The sequence below is a fragment of the Trematomus bernacchii genome, unplaced genomic scaffold, assembly GCF_902827165.1.
Source record: "Trematomus bernacchii unplaced genomic scaffold, fTreBer1.1, whole genome shotgun sequence".
Lineage (NCBI taxonomy): Eukaryota > Metazoa > Chordata > Actinopteri > Perciformes > Nototheniidae > Trematomus > Trematomus bernacchii.
In genome coordinates this window covers 10,815,778-10,836,945 of record NW_022987564.1, presented here as the reverse complement: position 1 = coordinate 10,836,945, position 21,168 = coordinate 10,815,778, and the positions used below count along the sequence as shown (strand labels likewise).

The 21,168-nt window shown below is 39.2% G+C and overlaps 1 protein-coding gene across 1 annotated transcript in view; it reads left to right on the top strand.

Moving 5' to 3' along the window:
* The window catches only part of ptk2aa (protein tyrosine kinase 2aa), a 50,198-nt gene that overhangs the window by 22,113 nt on the left and 6,917 nt on the right, over positions 1-21,168 (top strand). Inside the window, 21 exon segments of the mRNA XM_034124614.1 lie at positions 2,098-2,238; positions 2,406-2,483; positions 2,968-3,075; positions 3,900-4,017; positions 4,456-4,486; positions 5,152-5,216; positions 7,805-7,822; positions 10,011-10,067; positions 12,994-13,091; positions 13,989-14,073; positions 14,161-14,261; positions 14,387-14,502; positions 14,869-14,969; positions 15,480-15,569; positions 15,672-15,876; positions 16,411-16,522; positions 16,634-16,708; positions 18,454-18,463; positions 18,466-18,551; positions 18,917-18,988; positions 18,990-19,028. Of these exon segments, the coding sequence (XP_033980505.1) occupies positions 2,098-2,238; positions 2,406-2,483; positions 2,968-3,075; positions 3,900-4,017; positions 4,456-4,486; positions 5,152-5,216; positions 7,805-7,822; positions 10,011-10,067; positions 12,994-13,091; positions 13,989-14,073; positions 14,161-14,261; positions 14,387-14,502; positions 14,869-14,969; positions 15,480-15,569; positions 15,672-15,876; positions 16,411-16,522; positions 16,634-16,708; positions 18,454-18,463; positions 18,466-18,551; positions 18,917-18,988; positions 18,990-19,028 (1,806 nt within the window).

Genomic DNA, 21,168 nt, shown 5'->3' with positions numbered 1-21,168 from the left:
GGATATTTTTCAAGTTTTTAATACTCTTATCAACATATGAGTGGACAAATATGCTTTATATGTTTGTTTATTATCATTTGAACAATGACAAATATTCTCATGAATATTAAACAACAACCTGTGAACATTACAAATATTCGCCTCAATTCAACCTGGAACCTCTCTCATACTGTGTGTGTGTGTGTGTGTGTGTGTGTGTGTGTGTGTGTGTGTGTGTGTGTGTGTGTGTGTGTGTGTGTGTGTGTGTGTGTGTGTGTGTGTGTGTGTGTGTGTGTGTGTGTGGTGTGTGTGTGTGTGTGTGTGTGTGGTGTGTGTGTGTGTGTGTGTGTGTGTGTGTGTGTGTGTGTGTGTGTGTGTGTGTGTGTGTGTGTGTGTGTGTGTGTGTGTGTGTGTGTGTGTGTGTGTGTGTGTGTGTGTGTGTGTGTGTGTGTGTGTGTGTGTGCCAACGGGAGCTGCCTGGACGCTGCAATCATGTTGCGCGTACTGAGTGTGCTGACTTTTCGTACAATGTCCCACTGTCTGGCTGCCTGCATAAAGTCAAGTGCTCGGCGCAGTTGTCGGCGAAATGTCATTGAAACAGCTCCTTATATCCGTTAGCTCAGCTAGCTAGCACCAGATGCTAACAACAACACGTAAGGTGTGCCTCGCTCGCGCGAGTCGCGCCACACATACACACACACCCTCCCGGTCCTCCCGATGGCCAGTCCGGTCCTGCCGGTGAGCGTGGAAGTGTGGTCTGCCACAAGCGGGCGGCAGGAGGGGGGCTGTCAGCATCAGCTTGTAGATGGTATTTTAAACTCGATGCGCTCTGAAACTACGGGGCGGCCGAGGACAAAAAATACACATGCGTTAATCGCGTTAAAATAATTAGTGGCGTTAATTTTTTTTTGCGTTAACGCGTTATTAACGCGTTAACTTGACAGCCCTAGTAGAAAGGCTTTTTTTTTACAACGGAATAGTACAAAAATATAATAGCAATTGTAATTCATAGTGGCTCAATAAAATGGTTAATTCATATTAATAAACACTTCATTCTTTTTATAATGAATGATACCACCCTCAGATAGGTTAGGTTCAATACATATGGAGAGACTATTCACGCCCTAGGTCTATTGATTATGTTGTTTTTGGGTCTCATTAAACTCACCTGTCATCAGTCTATTGCTTGTGTTTAGGTCACATCGAAAAGTCAATACAGTTGATACCTTTCTGGTTGGGATTTTAATTGCTAAACTGTTCATTTATTTGTGTAGCTTGACCTTAATTTGATGAAGCAGTCTACTGTAAATCCACTCGTGCTTTTTTAAGCCTGGTTTGTAGTGCAGTAAATCCCCTTTAATCTTTATCTTTATCTATACATGGAGAGCTATTAATAGTTGTCTGTACTGTATGTGTGCCTGTGTCAATGTGTATTTTCATGGTTGTTTGGATAACATCATTTATAATGTATTTCAATTTTTTTAACACTAATTATTTGATGTAGTGAAGCTCAATATCCTGTTGGGTTGAACAGGGTTAAAGATAGCATTTTGTTAGGGGTAAATTCATCTTCATATAAGTCACAGTGTTTTTATATATACATCAGATGAAGAGGATTGACGTTTGTGTGTGCTGTGTGAGTCTCTATGTCTAGGGAATGATGAATAATGTCCCTAGATGGATTTTATTTCCCTCGATTCCCCATCTGTCCACTCTAGTCACATAACCAACACAAAAAATCATGTCTGAATAAACCAACTGTCACACTAAGAGTCTTTATATGCACTTACATGAAGTGATATCTAAGCGACAGTACACATGGGCAGATTGTGATGTTTAATTGAGTGGTAACCAACAGTTCGTTGTGAAGATATTGATCTGAAGTGGGGAGGTCATTTTGATCGGGACCAGAGTGGACTATTAGTCAATCAATGTTTTCCTCTGTTAGTGTCTCTGTCCCTCTGCACACACACACGCACACAAATTCACCACATTTGTTCTCATGCATACTCCTCTTTCTTCTCCTAGTTGCAGATTTTCTATCATTTAAATACTGTTTTAATTAAAGTCAGTATCTAACTGAAATGTTCTCCCTTTCCAATTATCTCCTCTCCCCAGGCTAAAACCCTGCGTAAATTGATTCAGCAGACGTTCAAGCAGGTAGCCAATCTCAACGATGAGCAGTGCATCCTCAAGTTTTTGGAGATACTTGCTCCAATCTACCGCTACGACAAGGAGTGCTTCAAATGTGCGCTTGGGGTAAGTTTTCATCCATTCCAAGGTGTGTTGATGTAGCCTAAAGGCTCTGGTTAGTGGTGTAAGGCTGACCTCTTTTGGCGGGATCAGGTTCTGCATGTATCTGAGATGTGGTGCTGTGCCAACGTCCTTCCTCTCACAACGTGTACCCCTCCTCCTCTCTCCCACAGTCCAGCTGGGTGATCCAGGTGGAGCTGGCTATCGGGCCAGAGGAAGGGATCAGCTACCTCACTGACAAGGGATCCACGGTGAGTTCCTACACAGCCAAGCTTAAAAAGGACGCCTACAGAAAAATACATGTATCAAGCGATGGGCCCCTGTAATGCATCTACTAATACATTAATACTTTTTAACACTCTTGTATGTCACTTGTATTCTCTTTCCATCATTATTATTTTTGTTTATTTACTATTATTTGTTATTTATTTTTCTTATTTTCTAAGGTAGGCCATCTTTATTACATTTTTAATTGTTTAGCCCTGGAGTGGTACTCTGTTACTGGTTGTCTAATACTTGAAACCTATTCAGAATTGTATTGATACAGCTGGAAAAACTGAAAATGTGAATGAAAGATATATTTTACTGTATGTCTGAAACCAAAACAAATAAAGTTCTAAAAAAAAGGGGGGCTTTAATAGCTTCAACACTTGTACTGCATCTAAAAAACATTATATTGAGTATTAATAAATATCTATATTTCCAATCTTTTTGTGTTCCTCCGTCTGTCCCTAGCCCACCCATCTAGCTAACTTCAATCAAGTTCAGTCCATCCAGTACTCGGCTATGGAGGAGAAGGACAGGAAAGGGATGCTACAGCTCAACGTAGCCGGAGCTGCTGAGGTACTACAATCTTTGTCTCTTTGTCTAGGCATACACATTTGATATACATGTACAATTGGTTTGAAAAAATACCATTAATAATATCATCATATGAAGCAACTCAAAATGGTGACTTTTACTGGTCTATCGCTATGATTAAAAACAAGACGTAATCTACCTTTTATGATTTACACACTTTTTCTACCTCAAATTCAGGTAGAGAAATCATTTCAAAAGGACTTTAAAGGCCTTAGAAGAGTGTCTTGTGAGAAGTTTAAGTACAAACAAATTGGAAGTTTTGTTGTTGGTGCAGGGAAAACAATGCTTTGGGCTATTGTGCAAAATATAAAAAAGAGTGTTCAATCTTAGACACTATATATAGATATATGTGAAGCTAATTCAAGGAAAATAAATTAGTTTCTCACTCTCTAAAGGAAGTACCTCTGTTGGATACTAAAGGTTTACCCTAAGCTGTGCCCATCGTGCTGCTTAGCTTGCTTACTTTGCCCTTTGTTTGCAAGTGAGTGGCTGAGATGGATACAGACATTAACTAATGCTCCTCCATGTATAGATCCCACATAATGGTTCTACTCACAGAGGAAGGGTCTGGTAACACGCGCAGATATATGAGTGCAGTCTTTCTTTTTTTAATGGCTTTTAGTATTGGATTTACTCACACACACACCACAAATACTGTGAGAGAGGAGTCTTCCCCTGACGTAAGGAGCAGCTGGAAACCCCCCCCCCCCCTGTGCTGTCATGTGTAAGAATATGTGTGTGTGTCTTTGGAGATAATGGCTCTTTGTAACAGGCCTGTGTGTGTGTTTGTGTGTGTGTGCGTGCAGCCTCTCACGATTACGACAGCATCACTGACCATGGCAGAGAACTTGGCTGACCTGATTGACGGTTACTGTCGACTCATCACCATGGAAACTCACTCTTTCATCGTTCGATATCAGAAAGGTATAAAAATTAACATGACTCCTTTTTGTCCCGCCTCTTTAGGATGCAAAAATATCAAAACACAACCCTGTGCCCACAGAGGGTTATCATGTTTTTGTGCTCTTAAATATAACACAATTGGAAGGGAAATCGGAAAGTATATAGACCGCGTTATTCGTCACCATAAGTCAAATTAACACCAAATTAAATGGGTTCTTCCTTGGCCCTTTGGCAAGGGTTACACAAACCGAAAACATAACGTCCTAGTGGTGAAGAAAAAATCCATCCAAGTCGATATTGCCACTGAATTCCCACTTTTTAGTTTCAGGAAGTTTGTCTCCTTTTTAATGCTGTTTAATGTATTTTGTATGCAGGGTAGTTAAAACGTTTCTGTAATCTTTATTTTGTGTGATTTAATCACTAATTTTGATCCTGATGATGTGTGTTTTTGTCCTCTAGAGGGAGAGAGAGCACTGCCTTCCATCCCAAAGTAGGTACCTTGCTCACTGTTAGAGTTTACATTAAAGAAACATCACACATTTATCTCAGATCTGATGATTTAGAGCTGTGATGCCTATTTTCTTCATTAGCTAAACAAAGATTTAGTGGTTCATTGTGTTTGTTTAATCAGGACCATAGCCGGACGTTCAAAATGTAACTGTCACTAAACTAAACACAACGTTTTTGCTTACTTTTGGTCATTTCAACTCAAATCTCCCTCTCCTTCTTCTCCTCTCTCACTCTGTCTGTGGTCAAATAAGGAGATACGTTTAGGAGCCAAATATTTTCCACTTAGGGTTTTTAAACACTTGGGTAGTCTCCTCCTCTTTCTCTCCTTCTCTCACTCAAAGTTTCTCTCTGCTCTCTGCCTCTCTCTTTCTCTCCCTGCCTCTTGTGGTCTGTGATGTAAAGATCGTAGTAGAGCTCAAATACAGACGCAGACAGAGAGACCACGGCAAAGGCAGGGAGATTATTGAAACAGTCAGGGTTGGTTTAAAGACCCAATTTCAACATGCTACTACTTTCAAGGATACAACTATAAAAATAACAGGCTTCAATTTACCCTCGGTATGTTTTTTCAAGATTTTATGCGAGTGTTTACTGCTTTGACTGATGTTTAATTATTGTCTAATTTGTTTCTTCTTCTTTTTATAGAGTATCAAATAATGAGAAAAAGTTAGAAGCAGTCAGGAGTGGAGTAAGAGCTATCTCTGTGTCAGGTAAGATAAAAACGATGTGCACACACACTGCCAAATCGACAGGTTTAGGAGAAAAGTCTGACAGCTTCCTTGGCTCCAACTACTGTCGTCTTTTCTGTCCTGTCATTTCCTCCAACATCTGTTTTCTCTCTCACTCCTCTCTTATTGTTTTCTTCTCCTCGGGACTGCCTCTCCCCTGTTTCTCTCCCTCTCTCCCGTCCTCTCTGTTCCTGCTTTCCTTTTGTTTACTTCCTCCTCGGTCTGCCACACATCCATTCACTCTTTTCTTTTTTCCCTTCACACTCTGGTCTTCTGTCCTGCCTGATTGGCTACAGACCTAGTGACATCAACGCCTCCTAAGCCAACCAAGGCGCGGTGTTTCCTCCTTCCCTTTGTCTTCTGTTCTGATTCGCCGCCCAATGGTACCCTCGGCTCTCATTGGACAGTTAGTGGAGGAGGGTGTCCACAAAATTGTGATGTGCTGAAATAGAATATCTCATTTGATATCATACTTATTGGGCAATGCTAGAAGAAACCTATTAATATCATCTGAACAAAAATATCCCAGTGGATGCAATTTAATATGTGTTTAAAGTTTTATTCCTGGATAAGTTAACGGCACTCATTTGGTCCAGAACTTTTATTGGCTGCATCACAATCTATTTACTTTATAATGGATGCCCTCTTCTTCTTAACTACTGTCCTCAGTGCCTGGTTGCTTTGACTAATTCAGTCCCAAGTACACACACACACACCCACGCACACGCACACATACACATACGCGCTTCAACCAAAATAACCGCCTGTGTGCTGCTAACCGAGCCAATGCTCTTAAAATAAGAGTTGGTATCAAAATAAATAACCTCTTAATTGTGGAGGACTTTCTAACTGAGGGGGAACTCTTTAAATCCAATGGCTTGTGTGTGTTCCTTACCATCAGTCACCAGTTTGTATGTTTTACCTCTCACATTTGAGAACAGGTATTCTAAAGATAGACATTTTTTATTTCCGTCTTTGTAAAATCTAACTTTCATACAATGAAGGGATGTGACTGAAAGTACTGACACACAGAGTGAAATGGTGTCTTAATCTCAGTTCGCCACATGCTCTGTTGTTCCAGTTTGGTTATTCTTAATCATTATTTCAAGTGTTTTATGTCAGTTAATTCAAAGAGCGGACCATATGGTTAAAGTAATCATTCTTCCATTTAGAACATTTGGGTTCAACCGCCAAGTATCTGCCCTGTTAAAATGTCTTCGATCACCCTTTCAGCACCGGCTAAGTGATGAAGTTGTGTAGTTTGGAAAAAGTCTATAAATGAATTATGTTAGGAAAAAAGCAAGCACTTAAATGTTGTTGAGATTTGTCACTCTACCATCATTATCTCCATCATCTGTAAAGCCTCGTGCACCAAGTTAAATGTGTGAGTTCATGTCCTTGTGTCTCCATCTATGGCTTTGGCTCAGCAGCTAGCAGCACTGTTCAGAGAGAGTCATGAATCTGGACAGCAGCTGCTTTTCTTATTGAGACTTTTACAAGTGATCCAAGCTTCCTTTCTGCTGGAGGCTCCAAAAGTGACACGCAGGCATGGTTCATATCCTTCTTTAGGGTTCAAAATGTTAGTGGGAAGTTTCTGTAAGTCCATTGAGCTCTGATAATAGATTTAGAACAATATTTAAAACATCAAGTTAATAAAGTGCTTCACAGGATTAAAATAAGAGACTAAAGTACTCCACACGTACAATAATAAGAACAACAACGAAATTGGGATGGAAAGCATTATTACAAGCGTACAATGTGCATTAATAGCCTTCAGATTATTGGGAAGAGAAAAAAATAAAATTGAATATCGTAGCCACTGCAAATATTTACAAAATCCCTTTTCTCTTTTTTTTGAGTACTTGCTAAGAGATAGATGAGAAGGAAAACACCACGCTGTCTTAGTCAATTTGAAACTAGAGCAAGGACATTTTGTTACTTTTCGGCCTGCTGTTGCCCCTGTTTGCTAAGCTAAGCTGACCAGCTGAGGTTGTGTGTTTACTGCATCTGTACAGACATGGAACCTCCTCCTCTAACTCTTAGAAGAACACAAATGACTGTTGACCTAAAATGCCAAACTCTTGGCTTTTAAGAACTAGGGAGGATTCTGCTGTGTAGTTCCAACGCAAGGACATGACAGCTTAAAACAGATGAGAAATCTTGATCAAACAATGAGTGTTGAGGATCTAACTCTTTTCCATGTTTACATTACACCACTGGATATCACATATAAACAAATGCTGACTCACGCTTTCTTTTTCTTATTGCTTCCATATCTTGAATGACCTCATTTCACCTCCATGTGTTTGTACAGCATTAATGACATTTGTGAACTCTGCTTTTTCACCTGAGATATTTTGATACTTAGCTAACTGCTCGCTGAGTGTTTGGCTTTGCAGATCTTGCAACATCTTGTTGTTTCAAGGCTTTTCATGCTCTAAACCGCTCTCTTTCTCTCCCTCTTTTCTCCACTCTGCCTCCTGCTTTTTTCCCTCTCTTCTCGCTGCTTTCTCTCTGTTCTCTTCCTCCTCTGCTGTCCCGTTTCCTGCATGCTCTCCTGGACCCTGCAGAAGATCTTAGCGGGGATGGTAAAGTTTTCCCATTGTTTATTCATCTCTATGTTCCTTTTAGTCCTCACTCCACCAACACACTGCAGCCTCCTGGGAGCGGTTAGCGTGTGTGTTGGTGTGTGGGTTGATGTTTATGCATGCATTCCCACATCTTTAACAACGGCGCTATGCATGTGCTGTGTTATAGAGTGCTTAGAAATGGTTGTGTTATTGGAAACAGGAACAAAACAGAAGCTGTATGGAGTTTGATCTGTTTAGTAGCTATAGTGGTTTACTGTTAAAGTAATGTGATTTTAAGTAGTCTGTGTCAGACTCTATTTATGATTAGTTTTTTAAGTGGATTACCACAGACTTTGAAATATGTCTGCTTTTAACCAGATTGAAACAAAAATGCAGAATTTGTCAATTAAGTGGTATTTCTCTTTTAGGGAACTTCTCCAAACCTTATTCTCTCTTTACACACACACACGCACGCACACGCACAAACACACAGAGAGAAACATACATCCATGCAGAGCTGGATTCAAGGCGAATGCATTCCTGGCTATGATGGGCTAACTAGATCTCTGTCAAACACATACACACACAAACACACACACATACACATACACAAACACACACACACATTAACACCTACACTATCCCTTCTCTGAAAGCAGAACGAGACCATTTCAACGTAAGAAAAGGTTGATATGAAGCATTTCAAACAATAGTCCTCATAGAACAAACTAAGAAAAATGTGTTAAAAAGATATAATGTATATAAAACTGAAACCGTTGAAGTCATCTTCAGATTTAAATACATACATTAGAAAAGTAAAAACAACACGCATAAGAAACATCAAAACTCATTGCTGGATGGAAAACAATGTTATTTGCTTTAGTTAATAAACCATGACTGATTCAACTTTTTCTGAAATGCTAAGTGTCCATGGTTATTAGTAAAACACATGTTAGTAGCAGCTACAGTCTGCAGAGCTGTTGCTTTTATTTCAGCTCATAGGAAGAGATATTTAGAAGCGCATTAAATGCTTCCCTTACCTCTCATGTGAAACATAAATCATGCGCAGCAACAGTTTAGCAACAGTCATGCCTAAAGTGGTTTCCAACTTTCCTCCAAGGGGATAAAGTACTGCTAAAGTATCAGCAGAGAAAGTTACACTCAAAGCATACAACGTCATTCATTTTATTCTGAAATAAATAGTTTGACACTTGTTTTAACTTTTGGAAAGAGTCATGTTAGCTTCTTCCGTCTGCTTCCAGTCCTAATGCTAAGCTAAATAGCTGCTAGCTGTAGCTCCATATTCACACTAAAGACATGAGAGCCGTATCAAACTTCTCATCTAAGAAGTGTGTTAATTAACCATTCTTACATTAACAACTTCTTTAACATACTCAAAACTGCTTATAACTTTGATAAAATCAGCCACAAGCTTTACAAAGGGATTTTTAATAAATGTATGGAGATGTTTCCAGAGAGCCTGATAAATCCTGAGCCGAGCTGTGAGGGTAGCGTTCAGGACGGCAGATGTTTGACTCTTGTTTCCAACAGCTGAGTCTGCACACTGATTTTATTTTAAACACCACCATCTGGTTAGCATACACTCAGTCCATCTTTCCCTCTCTTTTTCCCGCTGGCTCTCAACTCTCCCCCTTTCTCTCTCTCTGCCTATCTGTCGGATTCTGCACAGATTCCTAAACGTTACCATCTGCTTACATGACAACCACTATTTCTCTCTCTCACTCTCTCTTGTATTATTTCTCCTGGTTTCTCTTTTCTGTTTCATCTACATTTTCCACGTATCTCTCTCTCCTATCTGTCTCAGCTCTTCTGTTTTTATTTCCGCTCACTCCTCCACCACCACTGTGACTCCCCAGCTGCTCTCACACAGACAGATATGCACAACACATGCTCAGCTGACACACACCGCCAAGTGTATGTGTGCAGAGAGAGAAAGAGAGGAGCTACGTGGGTGTTGCTTTGCGCAGGAGTTGCCGAAACCCTGAGTTTGCTTCATGCTTTAGTTTTATTGTGCTGCTTTGTTTTTTTACTGCACATGTGTTTGTGTGTGTATCGGTCACCCTTCACACCATAGCGGACGCACGGTAAACTCCGCGACATGTGCATGATTGTTTTTGTTTATGAACTTGTGTTATTTCAGACTTGTATTATTCTCTTTTAACGGTTCATGTGTATCACGTTACAGAGACTGATGACTATGCTGAGATAGTTGATGAAGAAGACACATACACCATGCCCTCCAGTAAGTAATATTTTCAAACTTCTTTTTTGCCTAACATCTACAAGACATTTCTACTCAAGACAATGAGCTTCTGTTGCACTGCAGCAAGCAAACTCTGTATTAACAGTTTTTCCTTATTCTTCTGTCAAATGCGTTCTCAAACAAACATCCATTTTGTTCTGATATCTGATACGCCGAGTGTGGTGTGAATCTGTTCCAAGAAACACACTCAGACAGGGAACATCAGAGAAGTTGCATGAAACCACGTTTACTTAGGTAGCGGTGTATCGAATTCAAGCCCGTTTCAGTGTCTTAAACAAACAGCAGAGACACCAGCTGCCGGTCAGAGAGGCTATAACTCAAAACTGCATCTGTCCAATTCATTCAAATGTTAGTAAAAAGCCTTGGCTGTAGCTCTGTAAGTAGCAGTGGTTTAGCCTCCAATACATTTAATGTGGATGCTTGGGCCGGTTAAAAGTACTCATGTATTTAATTGCGTGGCCAACTTTGAAAATGGACTGTGTTCTCCTTTCCTCCCACAGTCTTTTTCTATCTTTCTCTGTCTGGCTTTATTTCTTTGTTGCTTGCTTTGCTTATTTTGGTCCACGTCTTTCTGCGACTTCCTCTTAAGAGACTTTCTGCAGACTTATTTTCCGACGCCTGCCTGAGTTCGTATGTGTGTACATGTCATACTGTCTGCTTAATGTGTCAAATTAAACTGCATTACAGGAATGACTATGCAGCGAGCTTTAATGAACTTATTTACTAACTCATGTAAAGAGCGGAATACCACAATTATCTGTGTGTGTGTGCGTGTCTTTTGAGCTTTTTTCAATCTTAAAGCAGCTGTCTGGCTCTCTCCCACTCTTCATCTCTTTTTCTTCCTCTTTCTCCCATCGCCAACACAGTCAGCTATGGAGTAGTTGAAGGTAATACTCCCTGTCTCTCTCTGATCCTGTCCTAACAAAATGCCTTTTTACATTTTAGTTCATATTTTTATTTGCCGGGCACTTTATTACAATCTCCTCAGCCTTGCTCATCAAACCTAAGTGAATCATTTTGCAAGATAGTTTGTACATTTAAACCTAATAATACCCATTCATTTACATGATTAACAATATTGATAATGTGGCTCTTTTGTAACCAGTGTTGCAAGTTTCTTTTTCACTAATTAGTGATGGCAGAGAAAAATACAAAGACTTTAGTTACCTAATATCCAGATTGAGAATCACTTGTGTTCACTGGCGTTTTGAAGAGAGTTCATAGGGGTCTTGTGATGAAAATGAAAGGGAGGGCCAATCCATAAACAATGCAAGATGTTTCTTCACAAATAGTTTATTAAGAAGTCTCCTCTGCAGCTGAACATCTCACACTATGTGTTGTTTATTGGCTTGGTTCTAATTTCACCATCATGTTGGTTATGACATTTTTATTTCTTTATCGGGATTTATTATCTTTTGTGTTTGATCAATTATTAGGTTTCCTGTAAATTAACTGCACTATGGTTGAAGCACATTTCATTCTTATAATGGAATGTGTTTTGGTTAGGCTGTTTATGTTTATCTGTTGGTGGAGTCAAATAGCCGGACTTTGTTTAGCCCTACAGATGAGGATGAGTTCCTGATGGTCAGTGTCCTGTGTAAACCTCTTGAGCTCAGTATTCAGTCCATTTTCACTGTGGTTGGCTGACAGCTGACATTAACACACCTCTGTAGAAATGCTTCATGACCTTTTCAACAAGGCGGAAACACTGATAGCTAGGGTTGCAAAATTGCGAAACTTTCCATGGGAATTAACGGGAATTCATGGGAATAAACTGGGAATTTTCAAAATTGAAGGTTGGCTCTTCATAGGGAACTTAAATATAGTTGGGGAAAGTATATTTTAGCATAATCTTGACTAAAACAAACAGATGCCATTCAAGTACACTTGAATATCCATGCCATAGCACACTGCTTACTGCATGGCTATTGAGACCACTCCCCCTACAGGCACTGTGCATTCCTCCATCACATGCACAGATGAGTAATATTTAACTCAACATTCCTGTTTTTGTTCTTCAATGAAACAAATAATTGTTCAATAAAATAATTAAAACTTGTTCTGTTCTACTTTAAAAAAAAATCTGTGGAAATGTCATGTTTTTTGTTTAATTTTGCATCGAATATTTCCAACATTCCCCAGCTTAACTTCCCATGGAAACTTTCCGGAAATTTACCAGATATTTTCCGCCCCTTTGCAACCCTTTCCGCCCCTTTGCACATAAATGTCAAAGCATGTGCATATCAGGTGGGACAAAACCGTTTCTTTCCCTTTTGGACATGCTTTGTGAATATGAAAAGGTTACTCGGACGCAGACCATATCTAATGCACTTCAGATCAAGTGCCTCAGTTTGTATCAGTAGCTCAAAAGATCCAGACGTACTTCTCAGCTTTGCAAACTGTGGTAGAAATGTGCTCTTGATGTTTACATGCAGAGACCACTCAAGGTTTTTAATATCCAGTAATGAAACTGAAATTATAATGGGACTGTGGTGTGCATGTAAACAGGTTTTTATGAACTTTATATTTTGCCTGTTAATGTAATCTGTATGTTGGTGTCTTAGTAATTGTTGAGTGTTAGCGTGCATGTTATGTCAAACGTTGTCTATTTAGAGGTATGAAGGGAATAAAATCCTGGGTCAAATGTATTTTTGTATATTGTTCATATTCTACAAATCTGTTTGCCATTGGATGTGGTTTACAATGACAAGGATTTGACGGCCTTAACTTACCTTTCTGTGGTTACAAACGATGACCTGATAAGTTCCAAATGGTCCTGTCCTGGTAAACCCCTTCCAAGTTGGCAGAGTAAAGCATGTCAAATGTAACGGGCCTTTTCAGTGTATGAAAAATTAAGTAAATGTATACATTTAACTCTTTTCCTCTCTTCTCCTCTCGCTCTCAGCGCGGGATTATGAGATCCAGAGGGACAGGATAGAGTTGGGTCGCTGCATAGGAGAGGGTCAGTTTGGAGATGTACACCAAGGAGTCTATAACAGCCCGGTACGTGGAAGTACACACACACACTCATGATTTACTGTACGTAGGTCTAGGGCTGTGCGATTATGGCAAAAATCATAATCACGATTATTTGGGTCAATAATTGATATCACGATTATTAAATACGATTATTCATTGACTTTGAAAACATCCATTTATTGAACTTTAAAACAAATACAAACAATAATTTGAACAGTATCTTTTTAACTGTTGATTACCCTGAACGTATAATTCAACTGAAAAACCAATACAAAAATAAATGATACATTTAAATAAATCATATCAAAATAATAAATACCAATAAACAAGATCAACAAATATTTTGGAGCGCACTTCAACAAGCTACTAAACATATGTCAATATGATAAATACAAATAAATGAGACCAAAATTAATTAGATCAAATATGTTGCACTGTCACAACCAAGCAAAGCTAAATAATTGTTTTTTTCGATTATGTTGTTTTCGTAATTGTGGCAGGCCAAAATCGTAATTGCGATTAAAATACGATTAATTGCACAGCCCTACGTAGGTCCAATAAAAGGTGCGCAATAAGCATAGATGCAGTAAGTTGTAAGGTAAAGGGGATAAACGGCTGGTAGTTACTCAATTATAAAGCTATAACAAGCCATTTTACATTTACAAAAAGTGTTTTCTTATGTCTGCACTGTAACAAAGACCAGATTACTTGTTCAGTTACGCATTTTGTCAAACGTAATAATTTCAAGTTAATTGTAAGCAACCTTTTCTTTTACCTGGGTTAAGAGTTTTGTATTTTTTTTATTGTATTAAACATTAGTTCATTTTCTATGATATTTCATGTTTGTGATATTGTGACTTTCAATTTATAATACATGTAATATAATATGCTAACTTGTGACTTGAAATGTGTGTTCTGTAGGATCATCCAGATCTAGCTGTCGCCATAAAGACCTGTAAGAACTGCACATCAGACAGCGTCAGAGAAAAGTTCCTACAAGAAGCATGTAAGACCCACGCTGTTTAATCATAAGCAAACCATGATTCATTTATCACATTCTGAGTGTGTTAATGTGTGTGTGTTTTCTTTGCAGTGACAATGCGTCAGTTTGACCACCCTAACATCGTCAAGCTGATCGGAGTGATCACAGAAAACCCTGTGTGGATCATCATGGAGCTCTGCACTCTCGGAGAGGTACGGCTAAAGATAACGTCCTCACATATGGACTAAGTAATATCTGCCATCCTCTATAAATAAAACAGTTCCTTGATCTTAACACCACGTCTTTTTTTTCTGTCCATCTTTCTCTGTGTCTGCAGTTGCGTTCGTTTCTACAGGTTAGAAAGTACAATTTGGATTTGGCCACTCTCATTCTGTTCGCCTACCAGCTCAGCACAGCGCTCGCATATCTGGAGAGCAAACGCTTTGTCCACAGGTACACACTCAAACACACGCATGCCCAACATACATTAAGTCAAGAATAGCTTTAAGTTTATGATTGCATTTACTGGATTCTTATAATAACAAAACAGAACATACAAATAATTAACCAGGACGGTGTCAATAGTTTTTATTTGTTATGATTTCTTAAAATAAAAATGTGGGATAAGTTCTTGTGGCTTGTTACGAACACACATTTTTTTCTTTGTTGTATGCTTTCATGTATGCTGCCTACATTTTTACATGACAGAAAGAACCCAAGTGCACTCGGTAGAAAATATAGAGTGGCAAATTGATATTGTTGCATCTAGAAGATGACAAATATGTTTCAGGCCTAATAGCAGCCTATACTGACTTACAGGGACATCGCCGCTCGTAACGTGTTGGTCTCTTCAGTGGACTGTGTGATGCTCGGAGACTTCGGTCTGTCGCGATACATGGAGGACAGCTCTTACTACAAAGGTAATGACACTTAAACACAGCTTTATCATATGTTGTATTACAGAAGAATTGTATTATTTATCATGCTACTCGTTTGAGCTGTGCAGACCTAAAGAACATTTTGTTGTCTCTGTGAGAGTTTAACTTTTGTGAATGTGACACACTTTTCTAGTTTCCAGTACTTTACCACCACCAACAGGTTAAATCAGGATACTGCAGTTTATCTCGACTGTTATGACAACATTGCCGTCTGTCATCTAGTCTTCTAACCCTCTGATTGATTGCAAAATTAACCAGCAACCAAATTATAAATTATAAATGTAATGATTGGTTTGTATTATATAGCTAATACAATATTAATTCTGCCGTTTATTTAAAAAAAAATCTGTTTATGTCTTTATCTCAGCTTCTAAAGGTAAACTTCCAACCAGCAACCAAATGATAAATGTAATGATTGGTTTGTATTTTATAGGTAACACAACAATAATTCTGCTGTCTATTATTTTAAATCAGTTGATGTCTTTGTCTCAGCTTCTAAAGGTAAACTTCCAATCAAATGGATGGCTCCTGAATCGATCAACTTCAGAAGATTCACCTCTGCAAGCGATGTCTGGATGTTTGGTGAGTTATGATCATCTATATGTGTATTTTGTGAGTTACTGTTACTTAAAAGTAAAGTAACAGTACAGCATATGTGAGTTTGTAATGTTTATTTCTCTGTAGGTGTGTGTATGTGGGAAATTTTGATGTACGGCATCAAGCCTTTCCAGGGCGTGAAGAACAATGACGTGATTGGCAGGATAGAGAATGGCGAGCGGTTGGCCATGCCTCCTCAGTGCCCGCCCACCTTCTACAGTTTGATGACCAAATGTTGGTCGTATGACCCCAGCAAGCGACCGCGATTCACCGAACTCAAAACACAACTCAAGTAATTAGACGTCTTCGCCAGTGTGTGCTTTAGAGTGTTTGTATGTTATCATTTGTGTAAAATGCTTGAAAGGCCATTATACCTGTATTAATATATTATTCTGTAAGCCACCTGCATGGTCCAGCATACGTAGCCTGTTTTTGTCTTTTAAATTCTCCCAAGTATTTTTTTTGTATTCAAATCCATCAGAAATAGGCAGTACATTTCAGCATCCCAAAATGTTATTGTATTATATTTACAGATAGAACCACAGTTTTTTAAACTTTCTTTTAGTTTGATGAAAACATTTTACAGTAATTTGTGTTCATAAAGAAACAATTGTGATACTTTGTCTATTTACCATTAAAAAAAATTATCACATTAGCCTCTATCGTTTTGTGTCCTTGGTGATGTTGAAGAGAATAATTTAAAGGGTTTATGATTTTTCCCAAAACCTGAAGAATTGATTTCATGTAGTGAGAGATTTTCTAATGACTGTGTTGCCTATTGATATAAAGAAGTAGACCACTTAATAAGATAAGTGTTGTTTTATAGCACCATACTGGAGGAGGAGAAGATGCAGCAAGAGGAGAGACTTCGGATGGAGATGAGGAGACAGATCACCGTGTCCTGGGACTCTGGAGGGTCGGATGAAGCACCGCCTAAGGTAAGGCTGAATGATCTCTTTCTATTTCTCTCTGGTTGTTTCTTCTTATTTGTATTTCAGTAGATGTGTTTGGTTTGTCTGATGAACACAAACTGTTATCTCTGTCTGCAGCCCAGCAGACCAGGATACCCCAGTCCTCGCTCCAGTGAGGGTTTCTTCTCCGGCCCCCAACTTAACCACTTCTCGGTACAGAAAACAGAAAACAAACACACACACGCACACACAAAAACAGTTCCTGTAGAGGGAAAACTGCTCTTCTGTTCCCTCTAAACCGCTGTGGCCGCAGCGGTGTTTTCCTCTCACATTTTTGGAGGTTTTAGGTGGCAGTGTGCAGAGAGGAAGAATTCAGGCTTACGGGGAAGCTATAAGAACAAACAAACTGTATACCATTCAGAAAAAAACGGACATTTAAGAAAGATATACAGTAGCAGGAATAGATAACAAAATATTTGTTCAGGACAAATATATATGTTAGTAGTAGTGACTGTAAACTCAGCCCATACAAATATATTATCAAAGTGAAACGTGCTGATCCTATCAGCATTAACTTAAGATCCTTAAATATTTGTGTTGGTTTTGTGTTCTGTGAATAGCTTCTTGCTTTGCAGTGCAAGCTGTGCTGAGCATCCTGTTTTCTGAAATAATATCTCAGAGTTTACCGATGTTTTTCTGAGAGTGTAATGGGCCTCAACTTTGATTTAAGACTTTCTTATATTTTGTAGTAGAATGTGTGTAGAATCAAAACTATTTGAATTTAGTTAAACTGTACATATTTTCACAGTTGTAGTTCTGTTGCAAGAGAACTCCAAACATTCATTATATATACCATTCAATTCCTCCTGATGTGTTGTTGAATATTTTTTCCTATATCTTATGTTCAGACCATCAAATGTCACTGATAGAGGGTGGGCATTGTGGCAGTCGTAATAAGGAGTATTAAGTCAATACTCAGTAGGAATGTTGTTTGCTTCAGTCACACATCTTCAAAACATGCCACACATTTGCATACTCAATATTGGAACATCTTTCAAACAGGTTCTATAAATCAACTTTTTATCTGGGCTTAGCAATGTTTGGTTGAGCAATATCATCACAATGAAGGCCAACGCAGTATTTAGTCTGAGTTAACTCAGAGGACAGACTGTGTTGGAAAGCCAGCTGCATGTGTCAAAGTCAGAAAGAGAAATGTGAGACTTTCAGTGCAGTTATTCCTCTCCTCATAAACCGAGCAGACAGCAGGCATTTCCTGTGCTACAAGGCACACACACACACACACAACACACCACACACCACACACACACACACACACACAAACACACACCACACACACACACACCCACAAACACACCCACACACACACACACACCACACACACACACAACACCACACACACACACCACCACACACACACAACACACAACACACACATCACACACTACACTCAAATCCACTCTCAGCTCTTAAATAAGCAGCTCCCTCTCTCTCTCTCTCTTTCGTCCATATGAGTGTATCATTTTAACTACATGTCAGACTTGATCATATCCCACGTCTAACCTGTACATTTTGGGAGCATGTGTTAAACACCAGGCTGAGAGCACCTGAACATGCTGTAGATCTCCTATGATTCTTTAAAATTCTACCACTCATGGCTGGTTTTAATTAACAATGCTGACTAAATGTTAGTGGGATTAGTATTATTTTTTTTTGGAAATGTGGGTTCACCCTCACAAATCTGCTGTACAGTATGTTATTGTCTTACTATGTACATTGATAAGACAGCACGACAGAGCTGCCTTTCGGGAATATCATGATTTTTTGTCTAAGAATTTTTCAGAATTTGGTAAAAGGAGTTTTATATGCTTTTTTTCCCTCCTCACTGCAGATTCTTCTCCCCATTAACCATGTTTTAAACTCTTTTTCTTCCTCCGCAGCCATCAGCCCATGGGGTGTCGGAGGCAGCTACCCTCCCTCTGACTCCTGGAGTCAACACAGACCTGAGCACACTGCCCTGTGGAGCCCCAACATGGAGGTATGCCCCCTCAGTCATTTGGGAGCGAAAGCTCATCTAATTAACATATATTATATTAGACCATAGAGTGGTGAGATCAGATTGAAATTATACTTTTTTTATCAGTGACATCTCAGTCACTAAAATCAAGTGCTGTCTTTTAGTACTGTTAAGCTATCACATTACTGCGAGCTGCATGTCGTTATTTTTAGAAAGCACATTAAAGAACTTAACTGATTCAATAAATAACCTTTTACACAACTGAAATAACCTCAGTCCTCAACTTTCATTAAATGTTATTTTCTTTTTTGATGAAACGTAGCAGTAGTATAGCTAGTTTTTTTGTCTTGAATTTTCATATCAAATTAACATCATGTTTCCTGCAGGAGGGTGGATGTGTGGGCCATGCTATGATGGAGGAGAGGCTGATGATGCAGCAGCAGCAGATGGAGGATGACCCAGCGGTGGCTGGAGCAGGAGGAGAGCTTCATGGTTATGGTAATTGTATTTATACAAGTCACAGTTTTCAGTTTTTTTTTGGTATATTTCTGAGAAACGATGGACTCTTAAGGAAAGTTCCAATATATCTCAACCAGGTCATTCTCTTTCAGGGTCATCATAATATTGCACTCACCAAGTAATCAGTTTTACATAAATGTTTAGCTGGGTCCAACCCTGTGGGATGCTTTTTCCACTTAAGTAAACTCATTTATGTTTTCTTTTGCCAGATGAGCTCCAGAATGTCCTTTACAGATGTTTAAGCTGGCTGCTGTGCTTGATTTATCTCACCAGACACTGAAGCATCCCCAAAAAGAGCCAAATCATTACTTTTGCAAAACAAATATTTTTCCCCTTAGTCAGGTCAGATGTTACTCTTGCCTTGAATTGCAGTTTTCATTTTTGAGCCAGGTGTAGGAGAGCTGAAAGAGAGATAATCAGAGATGAGTGATGACGGATGGAGAGAGTCTGCTCTTTATTGACAGCAAATCTCTCAGGACAGACCTGGCAGACTGAATTGCTGATATCTTGTTTTTTATTTGGAAATCTCTGGATGTCATTTCTTTTTTTATATTCCATAAATGCACCAGTTCTTCTTTGCACCTACCTTTACAACTTTTGGTAAGACTGATTTAATGCAGGGAGACACAAAGCAGACCTCAATGCTCCCCACATCCCACGCAGTTTTACAGCTCTGACCTTGCACCCTCCTGGAAATGAACAAGTGAGAGCAAGCTTCCTTTTATAGGGATGAATAAAGTATCAATCATCAGTAGAAGGACAAGGTTTCAAACACTCTCCTGTCACTTTGATACATGGCAGAGGGACTAAGGTGCAACCGCTGCCTGGAAATAATTCCACTCTCTCTGATGCAGCACTAATGTAAGGCCGTTGTAAGGTCAGTTCACAAAAACAAAAAGTGAGTGTGGTGAAAGTCAGCTTAAAGGGGGTAGGTAAGTTTGAGAAAACCGGCTCGAGATACACTTTTTGTTATATTCCATGGAATGCTCTTAACATCCCGATAGCAATGAATATCTTGTCTATATAAGTGCTTTGACAAAAAATCCATAAAAAAATGTCATCTGTGGAAGCGGTAATACTGTAAAAAGTACGACCAATCATTTAGCCGGCCCGGCTAAAATAACTGGATGGCCTACCTGCCTGTCAGCCTTCCATCTGTGCACAAACTTATCTCGTGCCCTCATTGGTCATGTGCGCGTTTGTGTGTTGGAGGAGGGGCTCTGTAAGGAAGTGGCAGATTTTCTCCGGTTGTGTATTTTCAAATTCTAGCGATCTCGAGCCGGTTTCTCAAACTTACCTACCTACCTTTAAATGTAATCCGACTTTTTAACGACAGCGACTAATTGAGAATATTATTTATAAAAGGCAGAGTGGTTAATGAACTCTCAGAATGGAAATCTCTGATTGTATTTGTAGGAATCTATGCTCATTGTCAACTGAAAACACTAGGAAGAGTTTACAGACAAAAAGAGAATCCTCATTTCCTAAACATGTAAATATCTGTATAAGGCATCTGTAAAACTGGTATAATGGCATAAAAGCTAGTTTCTTCTTACTTTTATATATAACATAATAACTGTTAGTTGTGTATTTATTAAGTAACAACCAAGTTCTTCCACCACTACTGTCTGAAGTTCTTGGTCAAATATGCTCGCTTACTTTGTGCTAACCTTCAAAGTGGATCAACAGAAGAATAAAAGAGATTGAAAACAGAAATGACTAAGAGAGAAGGAAAGTAAAGCCTGAGAAGAAAGAGATGGAAGTTTGTGAGGAGGAAGGAGTGTAGGACAGGAGGAGGGAGAAAGGAAGTGGGATTGGCAAGAGCCGTGGAGAGGGTGGATCGAACAAGGAGCCCATCAGAGAGAGAGGGAGAGAAACAGAGCGAGATGCAGAGAGATGGAAAAAGTGGGAGGGAGAAACAGACTGAGGAGGGAGAGAAACGGAGAGGAGAGGAGAGGTTGGATCTTTTCTCTGTGGCTCAGTGGAGCTTTTCCTCCTCTGGAAAAACGTCTTCTCTGTCTTTCCCTCTCCCTCCATTCTCCTCTGACTAAATGTTTCTGTCTCTCTCAGTCTCATCTTCCACGTCCTTACTTTCCTCTCTCTCTCTCTGTCTGTGTTC